At 37.2% G+C, this 15,834-nt stretch overlaps 1 protein-coding gene across 2 annotated transcripts in view; it reads right to left on the bottom strand.

Annotated features, from left to right (window-relative positions):
- LOC150100599 (scm-like with four MBT domains protein 2) overlaps window positions 1-15,834 on the bottom strand; it is a 226,997-nt gene that overhangs the window by 102,682 nt on the left and 108,481 nt on the right. For both annotated transcript variants that reach the window (XM_090401434.1, XM_090401435.1), the window contains 2 exons: window positions 4,009-4,261; window positions 2,198-2,289 (listed from right to left, as the gene is read on the bottom strand). In XM_090401434.1, coding sequence (XP_090257560.1) covers window positions 2,198-2,289; window positions 4,009-4,261 — 345 coding nt within the window. The remainder of the gene's footprint in view (window positions 1-2,197; window positions 2,290-4,008; window positions 4,262-15,834) is intronic.

Below are 15,834 nucleotides of genomic sequence, written 5' to 3'. Positions count from 1 at the left end.
CAGTTAGAAGTGCATTAGAAAACTGAAATAAACATGACATAATATTGCCTTGACAGATAAAACTAATTTGGAGCCGTTAACAGGGCATTTGTAATAATGTAAACTTTTCACTAAGCATGTATATTCCCAAATTTGTTTACTTACAAAGTTTTTATTATTTCGTAAAAAAGTATTTTTACTTCAGCGATTCCCCCTCATTCAGGGCTCATCTCTATCTCCACCCCTTTAATGCAAAGTGCAGTCTACCATTTAGTTTTTGGAATACAATTTGGTCTCCATATCTTTTGTCACTTCAATTACCTCTTCTTGTCGAAACAGATTCAACTTTAGATATATCACAATCAAAGAACTGCAGAATCTATTCTGATACAATCATATTATGAAGTTGTTTAAATCAAATGTGAAAGTCTTCTTTCGCAGCATTTCAAATGGTTTGTGTACAATATCAAATCCTCATCTGAAATTGCATCTTTTCGATAATTCACAGAGAGAAGTTGGTAAAGTAGCTAAAATCTATTTGAATTTCAAGTGGCTGTAAATAGGTTTAAATTTTTTTAATCAAACCCTCAAATAATTGTTCAGACTTGAATTATAATTTCTGCCTTATAGTCTTGACTAAAGCCTTATATTCTTGATGTTTTTTTTTTTTGATTCCATTAATTTTGTTGCAGTTTATTTCAAGAAGAAATTCTATTAGAGTAATAAAAAGGAAAGGTCCAGTCGAACACTGCGAACAGTTTCTTTTTGGCTGCCAACATATCTCTGTAAGTAAAAGTAGATGGTTGTAGATTTCATCATTTTGATCACCTAACTGAAAAAGCAGATGATCATTCAAGGCTTTGGTCTTTATTTCATTTACTGATTGAATGCAATTTTGCAGAACACAATGTACAAGACTATCATCAGGATTTTTTCTCCAAAAATGTGAGAAAAAAACCTTTATATTTGACAATCATATTTTATATTTATTATTTTTCTATTGTAATTTGCCTGTTGACCCTATTTTGATCCCTTTACATACACTGAACCTGCTTTCAAATCAACTTACTCCAAGGAGATCAATATCAACTCTGTAGTGAGTCCTTGATTTTAGTACTATCACAGTATCCTGTACACCTCTTAAGAGCATTTATCATGAATTTGATAATGATACTAAAATGGGAAGGACAATAGTTAATGGTGATGTGGAGATTCTACAAGATAATCTAAACAAACTGACAGCATGGTAAAGAAATAATTCACAGACAGAAATCGGCTGCTAATTCAATATGTCATAGTGTAAAGTTATTCACTTTGGGAAGAAAAAGTACAGGATGCGCTATTAACATAGATGGAACTACACTGCAGGAAACTGCTATGTTTCTTGCAATGCACTGTTCAACTAACGAAGTTGAACTATTTTGTTCACAAAAGTACATAAAATAGCCAAAAGAATCACTTGGGGGTGAAGAAACACACTGAGAAGCAAGTGTAATGAGTTTCTATTCCTTTTTATAAGGAATAATAACTACATTGTGGATTTGGTTCTTGAGTTTCTTGGGAGGATGCAAAAGTGAAAGAGAAGATTCAGAGATGAAAAAAAAAAAGTTACTGGTCTGTGGAGTTTCCCTATGATGACTGACTAAAAATTTGTGGGATATACAAAGTTTAGTTGATAAGCAGAAAAGAGGGGATATGATAGAAACCTATAAGTTACTAAAAAGCTTTTTTATAGAGTATACAGAAAAGAACCTAATAGAGCATATAGCATGATGTGCTATAGGTTCATGTGCCTCTTGTGTATGGGATAAATATATACAAAAAATAAAATAAAAAATATTTCAACACATGACTGGATGGGAGAGAACAATGACTTACTTCTGGAAGTTGTGAGATGTGGTTAACAAGGACATAAGGAGTACAATTTTTTGCTTGGAAAGTGGCAAATAAATGGAGTGGGTTGAAAGATCTAGTCATGCCTTGTCAGTGTCTCCCACAATCAGTCTTCTTTCAACCCAATGGAGATGGTCATGTAATAACTGATTAATAATAAAATAGGATGGTGTTTATGAAATGCTCAAACCGATTTAAAATATATCAGCAGATTATTTTCAGCTTGTGAATTCATTTTTGATTTTAGATATTTAAAATGAAATATGTTATTTACAATTAGGCTGTATAAATATGAATTTAATCAATAGAGCCTGTTGTACTTTACCATTGAAAATAAATCTTCAGGAGCAGGATGCGCTTTGCAGAATACTAAATATTCTTGCCAGTCAAAATCTTTATTAGAACTAGTGCAGTATCCTAAAAAGGAATAAAGAAATCTGAATGAAAAAGCATTGCAAATTTAATAAATTAAATAAAGTACCATAAATTACATTAAAGTTTTCCCCAAATAATCAAATATACAGTATTTTTTGGACGATAAGACACACCCCAAATTTATGAGACGATTTTTAGAAAAAAATATTTTACAATATAAAGATATTTACAAATTCTTAGTTAATTTTTATTTATTGTTACAATCATCTGTATTAGCAATATTCAGTTCATCTTCACTCTCGGTATTATCACTCGTCTCATTAATGTCACCGTTCGTATTACTTTCGTCTGAACTACTGTTGTCACTCTCTTCAAAAACTGAAGGGTGGATAGTACTGAGTCATCTTCGGTACCATCCATCGCATTACTTATCCTGCATTTCTTAAATAACTTTATAATCGTCTCTTCTTTCACAGCTTCCCATGAATTTTTCACCCAGGTACATACTTCTGAAATTGTTGGCTGTTTCATATGTCCTTTGCTGTAACATCGTGATTTGGCTTTGCCATCCATTTGTTCCACTCTCCCCGCATAAAATTTTTGAATGGTTTATTAATAGATCCATCCAAGAGTTGTAATTGACTTGTAAGGCCTCCAGGAATGAAGCTAATTCTGTATTCATTTCTTTTAGAAGCTTCTTTGTTGATTCTGTTTTATGTGCTCTGAATTGATCCCACACTAACATCACAGGCTTTTTAAACAACGCACCTGGACGTTTTGCCCATATCTTTTGTATCCATAATTTCATTCCTGCTTCGTCCAACCAGCCTTTATCTTGAACATGGATAATAATGGCACGAGGAATTTCATCTCTCGGTAATGTTTTTTTCTTGAAGATTAACATGGGGGGGGGGGGTAGTTTCGTTCTGTCTGCGCAACAAGCTAAAACTACAGTCTTCATTTTTAAAATTTTTATGGAATTTACAACCGTGTTAAAAAACTTTTTTATTATCCTGACGTTTCGATCTTCACATCAAGATCATCATCTGGAGCGTACATAAGTATACAGAACAAGCTGAGTTACATCATTAACTGTAAGCTAGAGAAACAATGATTTGATCAGGTTATTCTACTAGCGTGACCTCTGGTGAATAAAAAAAATAATAATAAAAATAAAAAATAAAAAAATAAAAAATAAAATAAAATTTTTTTTTACATCAGGCTAAATTCTATTTTTACAATGACAGGAATAAACATTCTTTTAGATGGTTTTCTTTCAGAAACAATTGGTGTCCTATTTTTAGTATTACAATTCCTATTTTTTATTTACAATACTGGATTTTCTACAGTCCTGTTTATAGTTGTTCTTGGTGAGGAAGGTCAAATATATACCTTCCATATGTTTGGGATTTTTAAACCATCATTGTTGTTCAGATTGGGGTGGTTGCTGATAATCTCGCAGGCTTCCTTGAATTTCCGTTCATGCCATGTTCTAGTGTGATGTAGACAGCTAGTGGTTTTCCAGTCAATTCTGTGTAATTGACTGGAAAACCTATGTCATGAGAAGTTAACATTTAAAAAAAATATAAATATATAAAAAAAATCATACAATTTAAACTGTTGCAAAACATACCTAGAAAGCCATTCAATAATATGTATTAATTTCAAATATATATATATGATTAATATTAAAAAAACATCAAATACTAATTAGTAAGCTGAATAATGAAATTTGTAATTATCAGAAAAAAGTTATCTTACCATTAGGAATATGAATCTTTAAATCATTTTCTCTAGCCCAGTTGATAGGAAATATCATGAGTGAGTTTTTATGACAGCAAAAGGTATGCCATTTATTTTCCTTTTCATTACCATAATCATCTATTTCCACAAGGAAGTAATAATTATTGATTACCTTAGTAACCGTGGCAGGATATAAATTAAAGTCAGATGAATTAAGTGCTTCAAGCTTCATACCCACTTTAAATTCATGGGATTCTTTTTGCTGCTGTGGCTGAAAAAAAAAGTAAATACAGTTATCTATTAATCTTGTAAAAAATCCTATTAAAACATGTATTGATAAGTTTAAGATTTTTAGATAATTTGTGGAGTGAGATCTACTGTGAGAATTTTTCCTGCCTTCTTTTTTTTTTTTGCTTCTCATTAAGTTAGAATACAAATTAATTACAGAAACTAATAAGATGTTTTTATTTTCCTCAAGGGCTCACTTTAGTGAGTACGGGCATGGCAAACCCGAGGTACCTGATGCTGGACCATGCCTTACTTCATGTGATATATATCTGTTATATTATTCTGTAGACTGGTCCCTCCTCTTCTTTCTTTGCTTCTTTCTCCTCTCCTTGCTCCTTCCCCCTGATGCTATTAGAGTATTCGAGGGCTAGGGGTGAGTCTTTCCTATCTTGCTAAGCCATTTCATCTTATGCAGCCACTGAAGGAGGCAAGCTAGCCTCAATAGGTGCCGGTCCCAAGCCCGGATAAATGCGAGGGTTGATGTCAGGAAGAGCATCCGGTCGGTGGGGGGGGGGGGGGGTGGGGGGGGGGGGGGGTGGGGGGGGGGGGGGGTGGGGGGGGGGGGGGGTGGGGGGGGGGGGGGGTGGGGGGGGGGGGGGGTGGGGGGGGGGGGGGGTGGGGGGGGGGGGGGGTGGGGGGGGGGGGGGGTGGGGGGGGGGGGGGGTGGGGGGGGGGGGGGGTGGGGGGGGGGGGGGGTGGGGGGGGGGGGGGGTGGGGGGGGGGGGGGGTGGGGGGGGGGGGGGGTGGGGGGGGGGGGGGGTGGGGGGGGGGGGGGGTGGGGGGGGGGGGGGGTGGGGGGGGGGGGGGGTGGGGGGGGGGGGGGGTGGGGGGGGGGGGGGGTGGGGGGGGGGGGGGGTGGGGGGGGGGGGGGGTGGGGGGGGGGGGGGGTGGGGGGGGGGGGGGGTGGGGGGGGGGGGGGGTGGGGGGGGGGGGGGGTGGGGGGGGGGGGGGGTGGGGGGGGGGGGGGGTGGGGGGGGGGGGGGGTGGGGGGGGGGGGGGGTGGGGAATTTTATCAGAATAGTAACGGGTTGTGAGATGTATTTTATTGTAGCATGAAATAAGAGTTTGGTTTTTGAGTAACTTAATTAGCTAGATTTAATGTTTTATAGTTTGTGTGAGATTACCAAGTTAATCTATGAGTGTTCTGTTAAATTAGTATTGAGTAACTAACTTAGCAAGAGATTTTGAAAAGCTAAGTATCATATTCCAATTATAGCCGTAAAGTGTAATTTGTTCCAATAAACATGTTTTGTTGTATATGCCTGATTTGAGAATTCAAATTACCACTTGCAAAAATTTAGAACCATAGCGGGAAGGAATTTAATGAGAGCGTTAGAGTAAAAATAGATTATTGGCCACGACTGAAATTAGAACCAGTATCTATTTTGTGTATATTAGAATGAATGCCAATTAACCCAGGAATATTTCCTGAATTTTGAATAAGCTCATATTATAGGCCTCTGGATGGCGCAGCAATAAAAAATAAATTTGCCAGTGTCCGAAAAGGAAGCATTCTTAGGTGGAGTTAAGTAAGGCATTCTTAGGGAATGCATATTAGTATATTATGTATAATGAAAGTATAAAGAAAGTAAAAGAAGATATAACATTAGCGCAGCGAATAGGATTTTAAATGGGTAAGGTTTGTTTATCTATTTTATTGTTTATCTTCTTATTCACTTTGTAAATAAGAATATAAATAAGTACAAGTGAATAAGTTAGTAACAAAACAAGTGAAATAAATGAGTAAGATAGTAATAAAATAAAATGAATAAAGATAAAAATAAACATATATAAAGAAAAACACACGTATTAAGAATGGTGCAGCCGGTAGGATGTGTTTAGGGCCCGAAAGGAAAATAATTGAGTAGATCCTAAAACACAGTATGTGGTCTTGAATTCGCATCAGGCAGTAAGGCAGTAATTGGAATTCAAAAATTGAAAAAAAAAAAGGTTAAAACTTTGTAAAGTGTGTGCCGATAACAAGTATGTCTCATCCAACCAGCTCCGAACTAGACGATTCGGAATTTTTCCGAATAATAAATCCCCAGAAAGTGATTCCACAGTTCTCTGGAGAAGAAACCGATGACGCAGTCACATTCTTTGAGTTTGTAGAAGAACTTAGAAGGATTGGCAGGTGGTCTGACTTCCAACTTGTTGGTAGTCAGACCACCTGCCAATTTGGCCTTTCCTACCAACTTGTTGAGCAAGTTGGTAGGAAAGGCCAAGACCTACTTTCAATCCTCGCCAATCCTGAAAGAAACTCATGATTAAGGGAAATTTAAGGAGGTCTTGATCTCACAGTTTGCTAGAGTGAGAAATGTAGGGCCAAACATTTGGAAGCTGCAGGAGATGATACAAGGAGATAGGGAGAGGGTATCTGAATTTTATAACAGATTACTCACTCTCTCAAATACCTTTAACGTCCCCAGTGAAGACAAGCACCACTTGGACTGGGCAGTATTCCAACATTTTTGAATAGGCCTTAGACAGGAGTTGGGAGAAACAGCCTTTAGAAAAGGTATAGCCAATTTGGCTGAATGCTACAAGGCTGTGACAGAACGGGAACAGTTGCTAGGAGACATTAGTCCTGCAGCCGCTCCTGTACATGTCAGGGTGATTGACGAAGGAAAGGATAATGGCAAAGACATAAGAACTGCAAAGGGAGATAAGAGAAAGAATGAGCAAGTGGCAGCACAGATACGAAGTGAGGAGACTAGAGACAAATCAGTTTGCCAGATCACCACAGGCATTCCTGATTATAGCAAGATCCATTCCATAATCAAACAGGAGGTTGAAAGACTACAACAGCCTGTTATGGAGCATGTTGATTCTGTGCTTAACCGACTTCAGTCAGGCTCTACAGAAAGTTCGGAGAATGCCTGCTCCCAAGACGAAAGAACTACTAACCTAATTCATAGAGAGGTTGAAAGGATGCAAGAACCACTACTCAGCAAGATGGACTCCATAATGAGTAGACTGACAGAGCTATCTGCACATTGCAAGAGCGATCCTCCTTTGTCTTCGGATGGAGAGAATGCAAGGGGATACCATCGAGAAACCCCAAGGTGTTATAAGTGCAACAAGCTGGGACACGTAGCCAAAAACTGCTACATCAGACAAGATAGTACAAACAGAAACTTCTCAGAAGCTAGGTCTCATGTTTGCAGTAAACAAGAAAAAAGGGGAAAAGGAAGGAAGATTAGAGACAGCATTGACGATTGAAGGAAAGGTATGCGGAAGAGGAATAAGAGCGTTAATTGACACAGGTTCCCAGGCCTCGTTCATATCTGAACACTGTTTTAGGGAAATAGAGCCATATGTAAAAGGGAGGGTAAAAGTTCTGAGAAAGCCCATTAAAATTTTGGGAATATCCCCCCCCCCCCCCCCCAAGCCACAAAGTCTTTAAGACTGAAAGTCAATCTGCCCGTGTTTGGCTTGTATGTTTGGCATAGTTTCTTAGTTTTACCAAAATGCTCGTGCCACCATTTAGGATTAATCCTGGGAAACGATTTTTTGAGTAAATACAACTTCACCTGTGACTATGCCAGCAAGGAAGTTTGGTTCGAAAGGAAGAAGAAAACAATAAAGCTTGGAAGAGTAGCACAGAAGAGAGAGAGAGGGTAATTATGTGCATGGAAATCACCTAAGAGAGAGAGAAGGATCAGACAAACTGAGGGAGATGGGGTGTGCAAAGAGAATACAAGTACGAATTCAGTACAGAATGATGAGGTTTCTAAACTGGTCTCAGAGGAACAAAGATTACCTAACCAGGCAGAAGGAGGGAGACAGTCGGATGAAGAGGTTGCAGAACAAAATGTGCATGAAGCATGTAACAATGTACTGATAATTAGTTATGCTGATATCAGGCAGAGTGTAAGTTCTCCCTAGAGAATTAAGGGATGCTTAAGAAAAAAAAAAAAAAAAAAATTTTGTCTAGAAAATTTTTTCTAGAAAGAGTGTTAGATCCTCAATGGACGATCTTTGAGAAATTATTCATTCAGAATCTAACAAGAATTTGGCTAACTCAGATAATACCTGGTTAACAGCACACAGTTCTGAATTTTGTTGTAAAGGAATTTATGTAATAACATGTAAAATGCACTAGAAAAATCTTGTAGTTGAAAGTTAAACTGAAGGATTATAGGATTAACGAATTTTAATAAGGAAATTGCAGTATAATCTTGTCCCATTAAGCTGTCTAAAACTTAATAAGTCGTCAAATAAGTTAAGAGTATGAGTGCAAAGGTCGAGTTACATACACACGCGTATCGGCCATAATACCGCCAGCTGCAACATACGAGGAATATGATGCAAGCGGGATTCCTGGAATACAGCACCTAATAGCAGCTAGGACTTGGAGGATCACCTTAGGGACATGAAGACGAATGGTCGTACGGGAAAGAAGGGACAAAATATAAGCGAATGCGCGCGATAATGCTGGGCTTTTTTCTGGTTGTTCCTGACTTCACTTCGAGGATTCCTGAATAGCGAACGGAGTAGGGACGAGCGAGAGAGATGTCCCACTCGTGTAGAAGCAGAGAATGTGCTGTATCAAGGCAGTGAGAAGTTCGAGTCCGGGAAGAATGTAAAATGGATGGCATAGTCGTAAGCCCATTGTGGAAGCAACTGATCGAAGGAGGACCCGAAACAACATGTGACTGTTAACAGACCTTCGGAAGAAAAAGATTGGGTAACGTAAAGACCTTTATTATATGTTTGAATGAGACAGAACTTAGTGTTAGATCATATTAAGTGGACAATTCATAGTGGACTATAATAAGGATTTGTAATTTAAGATAGAGTAATTCTGATAAACAAAGGAATGTCAAGAGTGAAACTTTAGCTGCATGTGACTGAGATTATATGTGAATTTGAAATTTAGTAGATGAATTTTATCAGAATAGTAACGGGTTGCGAGATGTATTTTAATCATCATCATCATCATCAAATTCCTGCCATGTACCCTCAAGGGGGTGTACAGGATATGACAGTACTACATGAAAAAATTACATCATTACTAACTTCCTATCTACAATTTTCCTCCAAATCAGTCTGTTACTTGTCAAGACTCCAACATTATCAGATCTTATATTTCTATCGTCTAAGGCACTTTGTACCGTATCAATCCACCTATATCTTGGTCTTCCTCTGGGTCGTTTTCCTGCCAACCTGGCAGAGAACACTTGTTTTGCTAATCTTTCCTCTCCCATTCTATTTAAGTGACCATACCATCTGAGATTAGCTCTGCTAACGCATTCCTGGATGCTGACAATGTCAAGTTCTTTCCTAATATCCTCATTTTTAATATGATATTGCCATTGATGCCATCTGTTCACGCCTCTAATCTTTCTCAGGACTCTCATATCTGCGGTCTCTAGTCTTTGGTCAAGTGTTTTACTTCTGACCCAGCTCTCAGATCCATAAGTTAAAATTGGTTTGAACACAGTCTTGTATACAGCTAATTTAGTGTTCCGACTAATTTCTTTCTTATTCCATATGAATTTATTCAATTGACTTCCCACGATACCAGCTTTGCTGATTCTGTTGTCTATTTCTATATTTAGTTTACCATCTTCAGTAAAAATTGTGCCTAAGTAGCTGAAATGTTTTACTTGTTCCACAGGTTCTCCATTCACAACACAGTTGACATTTTCAATGATTCTGCCTATTTTAATTGTCTTTGTCTTTTTATTGCTGACCTTCATACCATATCTATTACAACAGCTATTCAATTTAGTCAGAGAATCTTGCAGACTTGTAGCGGATTTATTTAGAAGTATAACATCATCCGCATAAAGCAAAGAGCTGACATTAACATCTCCAATTTTGATATCAGGTTTAATACCACATTCCTTCATAATGTGATCCATATAGATAATGAATAACAGAGGGGATAATGTACATCCTTGTCTCACACCAGATTTAACATTAAACCATCTTCCTGTACTTCCTTCAATTCTAACTGCTGACTCACAACTCAAATAAAGACTAAGTATTGCTTGATATAATGCCCCATTGACACCATATAACTGCAGCGTATTGAATAGCTTCTCTCTTGGCACCTTGTCATATGCCTTTTCCAAATCAACAAAACTTAAATACAGATCTTTGTTATATTCCCATGCTTTCTCGACTATTTGTCGTAAAGTGAAGATCTGATCCTGACAGCCTCTATTTGGCCTGAATCCAGCTTGTTCTTCACCAAGCTTTTCTTCCACAATTCTTCTCAACCGTTTCTCAAGTATACTTGCATAGATCTTGCCAGGAACACTCAGTAGGGAAATACCTCTGTAATTCTCACATTCAGTTTTATTTCCCTTTTTATATATGGGTACTATGAGAGCTCTACTCCAATCATCGGGAATTCGTCCCTCTGTCCAGGCTTTCTGAACTATGCAGTGCAGCCACTGTAAGACTCTTATACCACCATACTTCAGCATTTCTGGTCGAATATCATCTACTCCTGCTGCCTTTCCACATTTCAAGCCTTTGATGGCTTTTTCTACTTCAAGTATGGATATGTATTCCTGACTGCATGCCTGGTCAGTGTTTTTTATCACTGTGCTGTCATCACTGCTTGTTTCATTTAGCAGTTTTTCAAAGTAATTACTCCATACTTCAAGGATATCTTTTTCTCCTGTTTTCATTTCACCTTTATCATCTCTAATTCCTTTTACAGCACTCTTTCCTCCATTCCTAAGCTTCTTCAACAACCTCCAGAATATTTTGCCACCTTCTTGATATTTATTTTCTATATTCTTGCCAAAGTCCTCCCATGACTTTTGATTAGCTAGTTTTACCCACTGTTTAGCTTTCTTACATTTGTCTCTGTATTCTGTAAGAGTAAAAGCTGACTTATTTGCCAGGAACTTTTGATATGCTTTCTTCTTTTCCTTCACTGCCTCTTTAACTTCCTGTGTCCACCAGGGAGTTCTGATTTTTTTATCCCTACACACAACCTCACCACATGCCTCTCTGGCAGAATCAATCAATGTTTCCTTCAGAGTTTGCCACTGAATCTCCAAGGTTTGATTCCTGTTCTCAAACTCTTTCATTTTCTTTTCAATAATATTTCTGTATTTTAGTCTACAGTTCACATCTGAGAGCTGCTCAACTTTTATTCGCTTTAAAACTTTCTTACATGTTATTCTTTTCAATATGAAATTCAATTTTATCCTGCTCAAGACTAAATAGTGATCACTTCCAATTTCAAATCCTCTGTACACTCTGGTGTCCTGCACCAGGGAGAAAACATCACTATCAACAATAACATAGTCAATGAGACTTTTCTTATTCCTAGCCTCTTCTCTCCATGTGAATTTGTGCACATTTTTATGTTGGAACATGGTGTTAGTAATAACCAGTCCATGTCCTGAGCAGAAATCCAACAGATATTTGCCATTATTATTAGCTTTGCTCTTTTCTCCAAATTTTCCCAAAATATTTTTGTATGTCTCACAATCATTTCCTGCTCTACTATTTAGATCCCCAACAAGGACCAACTTTTCCCTTTTCATTGTGTCAGTTGCTTTTTCTAAAGCCTCAAAAAATTCCTCCACTTCTACTTTAGTAGAACCTTCTGTGGGACCATAGGCACAAATAAGTCTCATTGTCCAGTTCCCCATTCTCATATTTGCCCACATTACTCTACTTGAGACTGACTGCCATTCAAGAAGATTAGCCTCGTATTTTGTGTTGAATACTATGGCTACTCCTTCTTTTCCTTGATTGTCATTGCCTGAATATAACATTTTGTATTTATTGCTCAGAAAGATCTCACCAGTTTTGGTGTTTTTTGTTTCAGTCACCCCTATTATGTCGATCTGGTACTTATCTAATTCCTCAGCTAGCTCCATTTCTTTGCCATTCAGGCTTCTTACATTGATAGTACCGATCTTTAACTCTGGTGATGTTGAGTTGGGGTTTGTTTTCAGATTTGTTCCAGTAGCTGACTTTTCGCTGTTTGCCCTGGTTCCCTGGCGAAAACAACGGGGGCCTTGTTTAACCATGCGACGCCCCAGCCGGCATGAAATTTTGTCATGTTGTACCATCATTTTTTATTTTGGTTTAACCAATAAGAATACAATTTGGTCGGCTAAATCCCAAATTGCCAGCCCATCCTCGTTCGTTCAGTATCAAAGTAGATACCCAACAGGGTGCACCACGAGAAGGTGAGGATTGGACATTAGGTCAGAAGCCCTGGTCGGTTCTCCGCATTCCTTTAAAGGCTATGTGGAGGTCTCCTCTCAGTTATACAGCTTTGACCCTTAAGCACCCCATGTATTTTAATGTAGCATGAAATAAGAGTTTGGTTTTTGAGTAACATAATTAGCTAGATTTAATGTTTTATAGTTTGTGTGAGATTACCAAGTTAATCTATGAGTGTTCTGTTAAATTAGTATTGAGTAACTAACTTAGCAAGCGATTTTGAAAAGCTTAGTATCATATTCCAATTATAGCTGTAAAGTGTAATTTGTTCCAATAAACGTGTTTTTTTGTATATGCCTGATTCGTGCTTTATTCGAGAATTCAAATTACCGCTTGCAAAAATTTACAACCATAGCGGGAGGGAATTTAATGAGGGTGTTAGAGTAAAAATAGATTATTGGCCACGACTGAAATTAGAACCAGTATCTATTTAGTGTATATTAGAATGAATACCAATTAACCCTGGAATATTCCCTGAATTTTGAATAAGCTCATATTATAGGACTCTGGCTGGTGCAGCAATAAAAAATAAATTTGACAGTGTCCGAAAAAGAAGCATTCTTAGGTGGAGTTAAGTAAGGCATTCTTAGGGAAGTATATTAGTATATTATATATAACAAAAGTATAAAGAAAGTAAAAGAAGATATAACAGTAGCAAAGCGAATAGGATTTTAAATGAGTAAGGTTTGAGTAAGTAAGAAGATAAATAAGTACAAGTGAATAAGTTAGTAACAAAACAAGTGAAATAAATGAGTAAGATAGTAATAAAATATAATAGTAATAAATAAAATAAATAAATAAATATAGAGGACAACGCACCACTCAGTACGGAAATTCTTCTGTAATTCTCAGATTTCCTTATTTTATAAACTGATACCTAGGAGCTCAACTTTTCTCAACTAGAACTCAATCTTCTCACAAAACCTTCTAAATTACACAGTGTAGCAACTGCAGAACTTCATTCTTTTACATCAATCCCAACCACAAAAAGTAGTAGACCTATAGTGCATTTTGTTCTAGGAGTGAGATCTGCTCTGGAGATCAAACATGGTACTTTGTCAAGTCACTGCCATTATCATTGCTATGTGATGATGGCGGTCATGATCTTGCTGCAGATGAAAACCTACCACACGGAGTTTTATTAATATCCATGCCAGAAGGAATCCAGAGTCTGATGCCTACAAACCATTTCAACAACTTTTATAATATATAGCAGGTTTCTGAGGACTTTTAGATTCCCAAATATTGAAATATACTTCTGTTTGCATTATTCATGAATATTTGCTGCTAATATCAATTATTCCTTATCTCATTTAATACTAGTTTTTTCAAAAATAATTGCCAACTACCAGACATTTTTTTTTTAAATAACAATCCTGCACGGAGGTTGTAAAACCTACAGTATAGCACAATTAAGAGTTAAAGAAGAAGGATTCAATTGATATTTTTCTTGAAGAACTGGAAGTTGCAGCTGTTGAGAACACTTTATGAAGAGAGCTGTTCCAGAGAATAGAAGTCAATGGGATGAAAGAGGAAGAGAGAAAGCCAGTTCCGTGGGGTTTTGAGCTGAACTTTCAAAGGATATTAGGTAGCTACTGCTCATCATGTTTTACCATGTTTAGTGGAAAGTGAAAGAATGGTGGATGCCATTCAGTGGAGCAGCACTCATGAAAGCTCTTGCAGAAAATAACATAAAGTTGAAATGGACCATTAATCAGACAGTAGTTACAATGAGTCAGTAAGAGAAAGAAGGATCACTGATCAGTCAGAATGTCCTCCTATGTACAGCATCAAGAATTATTAGTAGGATCTTTGGTGCACTGCATGCAACATGAGAGGAATATTCTAACATTGATAATACCTAAATTTTAGAGATGTATACTAAGATTTATGACGTGAGTGAAAAGAAGAAAAGAAAACCAAGATTTTGTATGTTGAAGAAGCAAATGATGTAATGTCTTTCTGCCTATGGAACACTACAGATAAATATCAGTCTGAGAAGTGACATCTGATCTGTCTAGTAATATGCATATTACTAAAGGTAAGAAAAGGTAGATAGACTGCTTAAGGGTTAAAGCAGGTAACTGGGAGGTGACCTCCACATAGCCTTTCAAGGAATGCAAAACACTGACTGAGGCTTTTGAACGTATAATCCTAACCTTAATGTGGTGTACTCCATTAGTAGGAATCTATATGGATACTGATCAAAATAAAATGATGGTATAAAAATGAAATTTCATGACACCTGGGGCATTGTTCAAGCCACCATTGTTTTTGCCAAAGTTTGAAACCAACTCCAACTCAACATCAGCTGAGTTCAAGATTGGCATCAACGGAAATGAAATGGAACTTGAAGAACTGGATATGTATACCATATCAACACAATAGACGTTATCGAAACAAACAAGGCAAAAACAAGTGAGATTCTTCTAAGCAACAATGATCATGGAAAAGAAGTAGTAGGTACAGTATTCAACACTAAATATGTGGATAATCTTCTTGAATGGCAGACAGTAACAAGTAGAATGATGCTGGCAAATATTAAAATAGGGAATTGAAATGAGAAAAAAAATTCTACCAAGGAAGAGGTTAGAGAATTTTTTGAGGCGTTACAGAAGGCAGATGGGCTAGTCCTTATTGGAGATCTAAACAGGATAGCAGGAAAAGAGTAAAGCTAATAATAATGGTTAATAATGGTTGGTTTCTGTTCAGAACATGGGCTAGGCATCACTAACACCATGTTCCAACATAAAGATGTGCACAGATCACATAGACAGGAAACATAAAATAAGAAAAGTCGTGCTGTTATTGCTAAGAACGACATCTTCATGTTGGTTCAGAACACGAGTATAACAGAAAATTTGAAATAGTATGTGCTCACCATTTAGTTCTGAGAAGGATAAAACTGGATATCTTCTTCTCTTCGAGGATTAGGCATTTGCCTCTTACAGCCTCACTGGTCTTTCTTTCTTTCTCTCTGTCTTTCCCTTTGGTCTATATCGATCCACTTCTTTTGATAGCGATATCTTTCCATCCTAAATAGATGTTCTTCCCATTTTTCTCTATATTCCTTGATTTTTTCATTTACGTCATAAATATCTAGTTCTTTTCCAATGTCTTCATTTCTTACATGGTCCAATTTTGTGCATCTTTTAATTACTCTTAAAAATCTCATTTCTGCAGCTTGTATTTTACTTTCATCATTCTAGCAGTCTATGTTTCTGAACCATATAACAGATTGGGAGAGGCCTTTACTTTATAAAATTTTAGTTTTTTATCCTGTTTTTTATTAGTGCCCTTTTAATTGTTCCACAAATTTTCTGAAATTTCTTTATTTTTTTCATCTAT

The sequence above is a fragment of the Typopeltis vanoorti genome, chromosome 12 (assembly GCF_054136105.1).
Source record: "Typopeltis vanoorti isolate ZY-2024b chromosome 12, IOZ_Tvanoo_1.0, whole genome shotgun sequence".
Classification (NCBI taxonomy): domain Eukaryota; kingdom Metazoa; phylum Arthropoda; class Arachnida; order Uropygi; family Thelyphonidae; genus Typopeltis; species Typopeltis vanoorti.
The sequence above is the reverse complement of the archived record's forward strand: the minus strand, read 5'-3'. Positions and strand labels throughout refer to the sequence as shown.